Source organism: Mesoplodon densirostris, chromosome X (assembly GCF_025265405.1).
Source record: "Mesoplodon densirostris isolate mMesDen1 chromosome X, mMesDen1 primary haplotype, whole genome shotgun sequence".
NCBI classification, from domain to species: Eukaryota; Metazoa; Chordata; class Mammalia; order Artiodactyla; family Ziphiidae; genus Mesoplodon; species Mesoplodon densirostris.
This window is the reverse complement of record NC_082681.1, coordinates 1,471,527-1,483,792: the sequence shown is the minus strand read 5'-3', so window position 1 is coordinate 1,483,792 and position 12,266 is coordinate 1,471,527. Positions and strand designations below refer to the sequence as shown.

At 34.8% G+C, this 12,266-nt stretch overlaps 1 protein-coding gene across 1 annotated transcript in view; it reads left to right on the top strand.

The window, feature by feature from the left end:
- Positions 1-11,342, top strand: part of VAMP7 (vesicle associated membrane protein 7) — a 65,733-nt gene extending 54,391 nt beyond the window's left edge. The window contains exons 7-8 of the mRNA XM_060086851.1: positions 7,067-7,159; positions 11,060-11,342. Coding sequence (XP_059942834.1) covers positions 7,067-7,159; positions 11,060-11,128 — 162 coding nt within the window. The 3' untranslated portion in view covers positions 11,129-11,342. The remainder of the gene's footprint in view (positions 1-7,066; positions 7,160-11,059) is intronic.
- Positions 11,343-12,266: the final 924 nt, after the last annotated feature.

Below are 12,266 nucleotides of genomic sequence, written 5' to 3'. Positions count from 1 at the left end.
TATACAGTGAATAGAAGGACAGCAGAGATCAGTTACAATTTGGGTCTACACAATTACAAATTTACATGAAGAGTAGAAATTTACCCCTTGAAACAGATATCAGTGAGTGATCTTTTTCATTCTTACTGACAGGTAGATTGTAGTGGTTAAGAGCACAAGCTCTAGAGTCTGGTTGCCTGGGATTGAATCCCAGCTCTGTCACTCACTAGTTGTGTGACCTTAGGCAAGTTACTTAAACTCTCTATGCCTCAGTCATCATCATCTGTAAAATGAAGATGAATCCTTTTCATAGTGTTTTGAGGGTTAAAGCACACAATGCATGCAAAATCCCTAACACAGTGTCTGATACATAGTAAGAGCTATTTAAAGGTTTATTGTTATTGTTAGTTTTACAGAGACATCTATTAACAGTAGGTCTTAGGAGGATAATAGATTTTTCACCAAAGTACATGGAAATTGGAGGAAGAGTGGCACCATACAGGAAGTTAAGACACCAGGGTTCTATAATGGCTCATTTTGTAAACCGTTGCTTGGGGACAAAGAGAGAAAACAGGTGTCTGATTGTAGATCTGATGACAAGTTTTTTTGTACTTCGAATCTATCTCTTAGGTATCCTTAGTCCCTGAAGATGACCCTATTTAGCTGGAGTGGCCTGTGTTTGACCAGTACTAGTATAGTCTGCACTTTCCAAAAAAAGCTTTCTTAATTTTGTTGACTACATCACCCAGATTAACAAAAGGTACTCATTAACTGCTGCCTCTTTTTATGGAGGAATAACAAATACAATAAAGTACAGCAAACGTACTACTTTTAGTAAGTGTGCAGCTCAGCTATTTTTTTACATATGTTTATACCCATGTAACCACCACCTAGGTCAAGATATAAAACACTATCAACACCTCAGAAGGCAGCCTCAAGCCCCTTCCAGTTAATAATCCCCAACAGAAGTAATTTTTCTGACTTATATCACCCTAGATAATGTTTTTCCCGTTCTTAAAATGTATAGAAAAATGGAAACGTATGTTATATATTTGCGTATGTCCCCTTTCACTCACCAGTATGCCTATGAGATGCATCCATGTTGTTGAATGTAGTAATAATTTATTATTTTTTATTGTTTTGTACTACATATTCCATTGTATAAGTCTACCTACCACTATTTATCCATTCTCTGTGGGGCTTTAATTCTGGATCCTCTGTTTTGTTCCATTGTTCTCTTTGTCTATCTTTATGCCAGTACCACACTGTATTGCTAACTGTAGCTTTATAGAATTCCCTAAGTCCTTCACTATGTTCTTCTCCAAGACTGTCTTCACCATTTTAGGTCCTTTGCATTTCCGTTTGTGTTTCAGAATAAGCTTGTTATTTTCCATCCTTAAAAAAATTTGTATCTTTGATTGTGATTGCATTTAACTGATAGGTCAATTTAAGGAGAATTGGTAATCTTGACAGCATTGAGTCTTCCTATCCATAAACCTGGCATATGTCTGCTTTTGCATCAGATTTCTTTAATTTTTCTCACCAGTGTTTTTTAGTTTTTGGTGTACAAGTCTTGCACATATTTTGTGAAATATACCTTTGAGAATTTCATGCTTTTGCATTCTACTGTAAATTTAAAATTTTGTTTTCCAACATTTATTGCTAATTATATAGAAATGAAATTAATTTTTGTATATTGACCTGGTTTGTATCCTTCAACTTTGCAAAATTCACTTACTAGTTCTACAAGCTTTTTTGTAGGTGCTTACATTTTATTTCTTTTCCTTGTATTATTGCACTGGCTAGAACCTGCTACACAATAGTGAAGACAAGTCATGACTGGACATTCTTGAATGAAGCACATCTTATGGAGAAAAATTCAATATTTTCACAATTATGTTGTTAGCTGTAGATTTTTAATAGGTACCTTTTATCAGGTGAAACAAGTTCCTTCAATTCCTCATTTCAGAGTTTTATTCATGAATTTTATCAAATATTTTTTCTCTATTTATTGAGAATATTATGTTGTTTTTCTCCTTTAATCAGTTAATATGACTGAACCTAACTTACTAAACTAATATGTATTTCTGAATGTTAAACTAACCTTGCATTCCTTCAAGATCATGATACAGTATCCTTTTTATATAATACCTTATTGGATTTGCTATTGATTTATTCAGGAATTTTGTATCTGTGTTCATGAGGGATGTTAGTCTATAATTTATTTTTCTTTTTGGGCTTTGGTATCAGGGATATACTGGCCCCATCAAACAGGTTGTGAAATGTTACCTCTCTCTGTCTATCCTCCAAAAGAGTTTAGGTGGTATCGACATTATTTGCTCCTTTGCTGTTTGGAAGGATTCACCAGTGAAGCAATCTCAGCCTGGAGTTTTCTTTGTGGGAAGGTTTTAAATCTACCATTTTACTATTTGTTTCCTTTTTTTTTTACCATCTGTTCTTTGTTCCCTTCACTCTCTTTTTCTGCCTTCTATTCCATTAATGAGTACGTCTTAAATTCCACTTTTATTCTGTTTTGTTATTTTGTGATTGCTTTAAGGTTTACAGTATAAGGCTTTAACTTACAGTCTACCTCCAAGTGGTATTATCCCACATCACAAATAGTATGAGAACCTTATAATAGTATACCTCCAATTTTTACCTGGCCTTGGTGCTATTTTTGTCATACTTCTATTTACACATATAACCTTCAAAAGATATTTAAATAATAAGAAAAACATCTTTTCTATTTATCCATGTAGTTAATATTTCTCGTAACTCTTCATTCTTTTGTGTAGATCCATATTTCCATCTGGTGACATTTTCTTTCTGCCTGTAGGATGTCTTTTAACATTTCTTGTAGTGTAGGTCTGCTAGTAATGAATTCTTTCAGTATTTGTATATCTGAAAAGTCTTTATTTCACTTCCTTTTTTTAAAGATATTTTCACAGAATAGAATTCTATATTATTTTTTTCTTTCAATATTTGAAAGATGTTTCATCACTGTCTTTTATATTGTTTCTGACAAAAATTCCACTGTTGTTTTTACATATATAATGTGTCTTTTTTTCCTCTGGGTGCTTATAAGATTTTTCTATCATTGGTTTTAAGAAATTTGATTATAATATACTTTGGTGCAGTTTTCTTTATGTTTCTTCAGGTCTGGGTTTGTTGAGCTGTGGGTTTGTAGTTTTTATCAAATTATGAAAACAGTCAACTGTTATTTCTTCAAATATTTTTCTGTCCTTCTTTCCTTCTAGGACTCCAATTATGTGTACATTAAAGCACTTGAAGTTGCCCCACAGCTCACTGATGCTCTGTTCGTTTTTTTCAGTCTTTTTTCTTTCTGTGTTTCATTTAGGATAGTTTCTATTACAGTGTCTTCAAGTTTACTTATCTTTTTATTCTGCAGTTTGTAATCTGTTACTCCCATTTTGTGTATTTTTCATGTCTACAAGTTTGATTTTGATCTTTTTTATGTCTTTCATGTGTCTCCTTAACATTTGCATGCTTTCCTCTACATTGCTTAATATATAAAGTATATTTATAATCGAAATGTTTATTCCACTTACATGTAATACAAAGATAGAGTTGAGTTTAAGTAAGCTATGTTGCTCTTTGGTTTTTATTTGCTCTGTCCTCTTTGTTCCTCTTTTTTATTTTGTTTATTCAAATATTTAAAAAATTGTTTCATTTTATCACCTCTTGGTTTTTCTAACATCCTTATTTAATTATTTATTTATGATCAATAAATCACAGACCATACAGTTGACCCATTTAAAGTGTACAGTTCAATGGGTTTTGGATATTACATTATAATTTTTAATTGTGGTGAAATATATACATATAATAAATTTGCCATTTTAACCATTTTAGTGTATAATTCAGTGACATTAATTACATTCACAGTATTGTACAGCCATCATCACTATCTATGTCCAAAACTTTGTCATTATGCCAAACAAATTCTGTAACTGTTAACCAATAAGCTCCCATTCCCACTCCCCCCAGCCCCTGGTAACCTCTTACCTACTTTTTGTCTCTATGAATTTGCCTATTCTAGAGACCTATAATTGGAATCCTACAATTATTTGTCCTTTTGTGTCTGGCTTATTTCACTTAGCATCATATTTTCAAGTTTCGTCCATGTTGTAGCATGTGTCAGGACTTCATTTCTTTTTATGGCTGAATAATATTCCATTATATGGATATACCACATTTTATTTATCCATTCATCTGTTGATGGACCGCTGAGTTATTTCCATCTTTGGGTGCTTATGAATAATTCTGCTATGAACATTGGCATACAAGTATCCATTCAAGTCCCTGCTTTTATTTCCTTTGGGTATTTACCTAGGAGTGGAATTGCTGGGTCATATGGTAATCCTATGTTTAGCTTTTAGAGGGACTACCAAACATTTTTTCATAACTGCCACACCATTTTACATTCCCAACATGTGCAAGGATACCAGTTTTTCCACATCTTCACCAGCACTTGTTATTTTCCATATTTTTATTATAGCCATCCTGGTGGGTATGAAGTGGTATGTCATTGTGATTTTGATTTTCATTTCCCTAAGGACTAATGATGTTGATCATCCTCCCGTGTGCTTATTGACAATTTGTATATCTTCTTGGGAGAAATTAGTCAAGTCCTTTGCCCATTTTTAGTGCATCATCAGCTGCTAGTGAAACCATCTACGTGGAGTGGAGAGGCCATCAGGCTGGTCAGCTTGCCCTTGTCATTCTCACAGGGGTTTTTATATATTTTTGTTATTTTCTACTTACACCCACCCCCACCCATCCCCAAGGGAAGCTTTGGTAAGGTGTAACAATTGTTCTTTATAGTTGAACTGGTTTTAAACAGGTGATATATCAGTGTTCAAATACTGACCTGAGGATTGTGGAGAAATCTTCACCCCAACCTGTTGAATCACATAACTGTATTTAGGTTTATTAGTTTGATTGCTCACTACTTTTTCTTATTCATATTATCTTCCTCCTTCTTGGAGTCTTTATTGTGACTTAGTGTTTGAGTAATTGAAAAGAGTTTGGGCAACTGAGAAGTTCACCAACTATGTACAGTTTAGAGGGCACAGTCCCTAAGCCTCCCTCAATTCTGACACCAGCTGCAAGTTTGTTCATTCCCCAAACCATCCTCAGGTTTGATAACTCACTAGAGGGACTCACAGAACTCTATGAAAGCTATTATACTTATGGTTTTTTACAGGCAAAGGTTACAGATTAAGCTCAGCCAAAAGAAGCAGCATATTGGGTGGAGTTGGAGAGGTAACAAACCCACGGTTTCTGTTGTTCTCTCCCCATGGACTCATTACTCTCCCAGCATAGATGTGTGATGACATTGTCAACAAAGAATTAATCAGTCCATCTAAGAAAGAAATGGAAAATTTTATTTGAGCCAAATTTGAGAATTATAACCAGGGAAGAGCATCTCGGATAGCTCAGAGAACTGTTCCGCCCGTTAGAAGTCAAGTCACAGTTCTATAAGGCTTTTGAGACAGAGGACTGGACATTAAATGACATATTATTGACACTTACACAATCCAGATCTAAGTGTCACTGTGACCCCTTACAAGATTAAGAAGGAATGTTATCTTTAAGTTGTCTTGTTGGTGCTGGGAGAATGTTGGTCTTTATGGTTGAGCAGGAGTTTTTGCTGATGGGGAAGGTTTGGTCAATGCATAATGCAGATACACAGTGCACATTGTGGGGAGAGAGGAGGCCAAAGGGCAGAGAAAAATTTTTATGTTTAAATTTTTGTCTTGCCATAAAATATGAATTTTATTTCACAAAGTACACAGAGCATTGTAGAACAAGGAAGCTTGCCCAAGTTTCATTGTTCAGTTTTGTTGTTGTTGTTTTTATTGAAGTATAGTTGATTTACAATGTTGCATTAGTTTCTGGTGTACAGCAAAGTGATTCAGTTATATATATATATATTTATATATATATATATTTATATATATATATATATATTCTTTTTCACATTCTTTTCCTTTATGGCTTATTATAGGATACTGAACATAGTTCCCTGTGCTATACAGTAGGACCTTGTTATTTCATTTTTCAGTTTTTATTGTGGTTTCATTACATAAGCATGATTGACTGATTGCCTACTTGCTTAATCTCAGTCTCCAGTCTCTAGCTCCTCTAGAGACCCAGAGCCCCTATCCTAAATCATATAGTTGGGCTTTCTAGAGTGACTAGTCCCTGCACTAAATCACATTGTTACTATTTGGCTAGCCCATGGCCCCCAGGCAAGAAAAGGGTACCTCCCAGGAGCTGAGAGCAAAGGTCAGATCCCTTTTTGGGCAAGGTTAAATTCTTTACGATACAGTACACTTAGTAGGCGTTTGGGTTGTTTCCAGTCTTGAGATTAGAGAAATAGTGCAGTTAGAAACATTTTTGTATATGTCTTTAGATGAACTTATGCATATATCTCTGTTGGGTATATACCTAGGAGTGGAATTGCTGGGCTCTTAGGGATTTTTGTTTGTTTGTTTGTTTGTTTGTTTGTTTTAAACTGCTTGTGTCCTGGTGGGAATGGTTCAGTAGATATTGAGAAATTGATGCTGCAACAGAAAATGGATAACTGAAGGAGTGAAGTTCTTTGGGTTTGGGCCCTCATACGAGTAAATACATATCTTCCTATGGAAATTGAACAGGTTCTTATGGTTCACAATGCCAGGATTATACTGGGCAGAATAGGCAAATGTGTTTGCACCCAACTAGCTCATGCTTTCTTATTGGAAGCATGAAGATGAAAAGGCTTTTCTCCTATCACGAAGAACTACTTCTCGTGCTCAACATCACATGCATTGCTGTGGTGGAGAAGAAAAAGGAGGGAATCCTTTCCAGTGGGCTCATACTGCTTACCATATATGTGGCAGAGTCCTGCTTTGTGGAACTATTGATTATGAATGGCCAGTCTCTACCTGTGAAGAGAGGGAAGGGGTAAAGAACATTGAAACAGAATTTAATGAAAGTAAAAGTTTTGCAGGTATTATTGCAAGTCAATCATGTAGTCAATGCCAGGGATCAAACAATTCATGCTTTTTTTTCCCCCTAGTCTGTCACCTTCAAAACAACCAGCAGAAATCTTGCCCGAGCCATGTGTATGAAGAATCTCAAGCTCACTATCATCATCATCATCATATCAGTTGTAAGTTTTTGTCCTTTTAATATATGATTTTATTTTTCAATCTCTAAGAAATTAGGTGCTGGAATTCTTTCTCAGTGTTAGCACTCTGAAAAAAAAATGATGAGCACTCTGAAATGAGCTACATATAACTTTTAATGGTAAAACACATGACCAGGGATTAGCTTTCCTATGAAGTTACTGTGACATAGTGTCCCTACTTAAACCCCATTTCCCTACTGAGAATTCTTATATGTAAGTAGTCGTTTAAGGCATTCCAGATATTCCTGATTATTTAATGGTTTTCTCACTGCTGAAATGGGATTCTTTTAAACTTACATTTTCTAATTGAGTGAATATTTTCTAATAATATTTCTGTTTTCTAGTTGATTCTGTTTTCTATTTCTTTGTTTCTGTTTTCTCTTTTCTAATTCATCTGTTTTGTTTCTGGCAACCTTGCATAATTTTTATTAGTTGTAATAGTTTGTCAGTTGATTCTTCTGTGTGCTGTAGATCAGGAGTCAGCACTTTGTGAGGTCCAAATAGTAAATATTTTAGGCCTTGCAGGTCACATACAGTCTCTGTCACATATTCTTTTTTTAAACAACTGTTGAAAAATACAAAAACCATTCTTAGCTCACAGGCAATGGCTGTAGTTTGTTGACTCCTGCTATAGGTAAATTATGATACTGTCTATTAATAATCTTAACCTCATCATTTATTTATACACGTACCACACACACACACACATATTTCATTTACAAGCAGTGCTGAATAATTGTGGTATCAGTAGGAATCTTTATTTAGTTCCTGGTTTTAATTGGAATGCTTCTAATATTTATGAGTGATATTTACTATGAATTCTTGTTACTTTTATTGTGAAGTTAAAGAACCTTTTATTTCTAGAGTGCTAAAAGTTTTTTTATCAGGAATAGGCATTTCACTTTAAGAAATGGTATTTCTCTACCCAATGAATTGATAATATAACTACATTTAATATTAATATATTGAATGACATTAATGAAAGCACTAATAATTAACTATTCTTTCATTTCTGGGATAAGTACTAAGAGGTCATTATGTAGTAGTCTTTTAATGCATGGTGAGTTCAGTTTCCTAATACTTACTTACCCTTGTCTATAAATATAAAAATTAGTCTAGGGACTTCCCTGGCGGTCCAGTGGTTAAGACTTTGCCTTCCAATGCAGCAGGTGCATGTTCGATCCCTGGTTGGGGAGCTAAGATCCCACATGCCTCGTGGCCAAAAAACCAAAACACAAAACGGAAGCAATATTGTAACAAATTCAATAAAGACTTTAAAAATGGTCCACATCAAAATAAACAAACAAACAAAAAATAGTCTGTATGCTGTCCTCCTTTTGGAACCCCAATATAAAAAGATACTGGACCTCTTTGAACTATCCTGCATGTCTGGTAACCTTTTTAATATGTTTAAACTCCTTTTCTGCATCACATTCCGGGTGAATCATTCAGCTAACTCTTCCAGCTCTGTTCATTCTGCTATCCAGTTCTTCTTTTTAAAAATTAATTTTTAAATGTTTATTTTTTTAAAGCCATGCTTTAAATTTCTAAGAACTCTGATTATTCTTATTTTAACATTTTTTTTTCATGGAACTTGTACTTGTTAACAAATATACTCTCTACTTGAATTTGTCTGGATATATATTCAGAGATATATCACAGGGCATTAGTTTCTGCAGTGGCAAGAGCTGGCTAGGCAAGTCCAAAATCCACATAGCAGGCGGGCAGGAAGGGCGGGCTGGACCTGAGGGGCAGGAGCAAACCTGTATATACAGGCAGAAGGTCTTCTTCAAGGAAACCTTGGCTCCACTCTTAAGGCCTTTTAGCTGATTGGATCAGGCTCATTCAGATTATGTAGGATAATCTGCCTTACTTAAAGTCAACTGATTTATGAGCTTTAATCACATCTACAGACTACAGCAACACCCTGATTAGTGTTTGATTGGATACCAGTGCACTGTAGCTTCCCCAAGTTGACACACAAAACTGACCTCACAGAAATGTAGTTAGTTATGTTTATATGTAATGGGTATATTTTTAAATTTTTATTTCTAATATGGTTAAGTGTTGATAGTTATAACCCACCTCTAAACAAGAGGTCTTTGGAGTCCTCACTAATTTTTAAGAGTGTAAAGAAGTCCTGAACCAAAAGCTTGAGAGCTGCTCTAAGGAGTGGGGGAAGGATGTTTTGCTTTGGGGGTAGTTTGTTTCTTGGCAAAGCAGCATTTCCTCCTCATCCTCTTTTCATTTACAGATGCCCAAAGTTAACTCCTAGCAGATATCTCTGACTCAGCTCCACCTCTCCTTGACCCCTATTGAAGGTCTTCCACCTTAGACAGCTGGACCTGCCTAACAGAGAAGGACAGCTATAGCTCTATTAATGTTATACTGGAAATTGTGCCTTGATTGTCCCCTTGTTCAGGATCCTCAGGTGGCACATTCTTGGCTTCTCAGCTTAGCTTCTTCCTCCTTCTTTGGTCTAGGAATTTAGATTGAGTTATAAAGGTAGATTATTATTAAATTGAGATTATATTTATTGATTACTTATTACATGCAGAGTACTTTGCCAACTTGCCAACTCTTTACCAAAAGGTGTTGTCACCTAATATATTGTACTTCAGCTTTAAAAATCCTTATATTTTAGCTGTGGCAAGTTTCTATCAAATTGGAATATCTGTGTTTATGTGAATATGATGAGTAGTTTAGCCTATTTATTAATAACCAGAATTTTCTATAACCCCTACCCCCAACATTTGTAGAGAAGTAAGGAAAAACACTTTGCTGACTTTAGGTAGGGAGCATGTAATTCATAATGTATTTTTTTCTAAGTGTGTGAGTAATGAAATCAGTCACTTAAAGATCTTAGAAAGTTGCAATTTAAATCAGAACAAAATGACTGATTTAATGCAGTGAACCTAAATTTTACAATGAATCTATTTTTGGAATGTAGTAATCTGAGCAAGCATATGCCATGCAGAATATCATAATTTAAAATTATAATACCATAATTAAAAAGCTAGTACCTCTTTTTTGTTTTTTCAATTTTTAAAGCTTTTTAAAATTGAGATACTTAAAGGAAAATGCACATATCTTAAGCATACAGTTCAATGACAGATTCACACATTTGTGTAACCCATACTTTCATCAAGATGCAGAGTGTTTTCATACCCAGAAAGACGGTTCATGTCCTTTCCCAGTCAACCCCCACCCCCAGCTGAGTGGCTACCATTGTTCTGATTTCTTTTGCTGTGGACTAGTTTTGCCTCTTCTAGGACTTCACGTAACAGAATCATACAGTGTATCCTGTTTTTGAGTCCTAAAACACTAGTACATCTTTATTAGGACTAGTATTTTTGCTGTGTTACTTATAATTGGGTAATTATAATTATCATTGTTATCCACTGAAAGGTTCATGGCAACATTTTTGCTCATAGGTGATATAGATGTAGAGTCTACTCATGCTTTTTAATATTTTTAATCATCCTAATAATGAAAAATTAATCCATGTGCAAAAACCTAAAAATGTACTTAATTATACAATCATACTTAAGGGAATCATGCTAATTTGTGATCTTTATGACAATGATGTTATCAGTAGAATTGCTTATATAGTTCCATTCTGCCTACTTCCTAGTGAAGAGAAACAACCCCACTGCTTTCCCTACCAGAAAAGAAAACAGTGGAATTCAAGTGGATGTGGGTTATATCAAAAAAGATCATTTTAATTCCACTTCTGTCTTCGAAAATACTTGATTAGTGTATTGTATTATTACACAACTCCACTCTAATGGAACCAATATTTGTTCATCAGTCTTTATATATTATTTAGGAGCCTATGATAGATTCAAGAAAATAAAATTGCCTTCTCTGCCCCCACCCCAGGTATTCATCTATATTATTGTGTCACCACTCTGTGGTGGATTTACATGGCCAAGCTGTGTGAAGAAATAAAAAAGTTATCATTAACCAAGGATACGACAGAACAAGGAGTTAAAAGCAATCCGTGTGATTCAAGCCTTTTAATACTGAGAGATGGTGTCTGCCAGTCTCTTCAACCCTCTTCTTTCTCTCTCTTTTTTTTTAATATTCTTCTATGCCTCCAGATTTATCTTTGTCCTATCAACCAATTTATTCCAGTGCACTTCAGACTGAACCATTTATTGCAGCAGTAGCCTTAAGAAGGCATTTTGTTTCTTTGGTTTGTTAACTAGTGTCATCTACTTATAGATACATTTTTGTTTATAACTGCACAAAGCTATCACCAAGGTAGAAACCACCTGTCTTATGAGCTGTCTACTGAAATTATGGATGACCTTTGTGCACACAAAAGTTTAAGAGACAGATAGTATTGCTAACATCTCGTCTTAATGTCTTTTGATTTTGAAGGGTTTTAAGTGCTTGAAAATAAAATACATGGAAAATTCTTGTTATTTGGGGAATTGTAATTAATTGTTGGTGTTTCTAGGAGCCCAAGCAGGTAAAGTATTAAACATTTTATCTCAGATGGGGAACGTTTTGCTAGCCTGTTAGAAGCAAACAGAATTATCCTTGTCTGCCTATTATTAACTTTTAGGAAGAAATTTTGATCATTCACAAACCTCTCAGAGCTTGATAGCCTCTGTTTCCCCATTGCAGTTGATTTGAGAAGACGGTGGTTTAAATATTGTTGAAGGTTGTGGTTTTTTACATATTCCTTTTTCTTTGGTGGGTATTTAGGGCAATTGTATAGATAATAGAATGGGTAGTGGAAGGAGTGAGGAGACACATTCCTCTGGCTCACCAAAGAAAAAGAAGAGAACCACAGTGGAAAAGCCCAAACTGAATATAGTCAGCAATCAACTCCAGGGTTTGGGTTTGACTGGTGTTGAATAGTAGTTTGAGCATCCTTTGTGGTTTATTAAGTTCTTTAATCTGCCTAGTTTTGAAGAATTCTTTTGGGAAACTTGAGAGTAGACAGTATGATACATAGAAACAGTACAAGACACTTTAGCTAACATCCATGTAACTGCAGTGTGAAAAAAACTGGAGTGTAATCATACTGCTTTGGCTACTCTGGCATTTGTTAGCTAGTGTGTACTTTTGGTGTGTA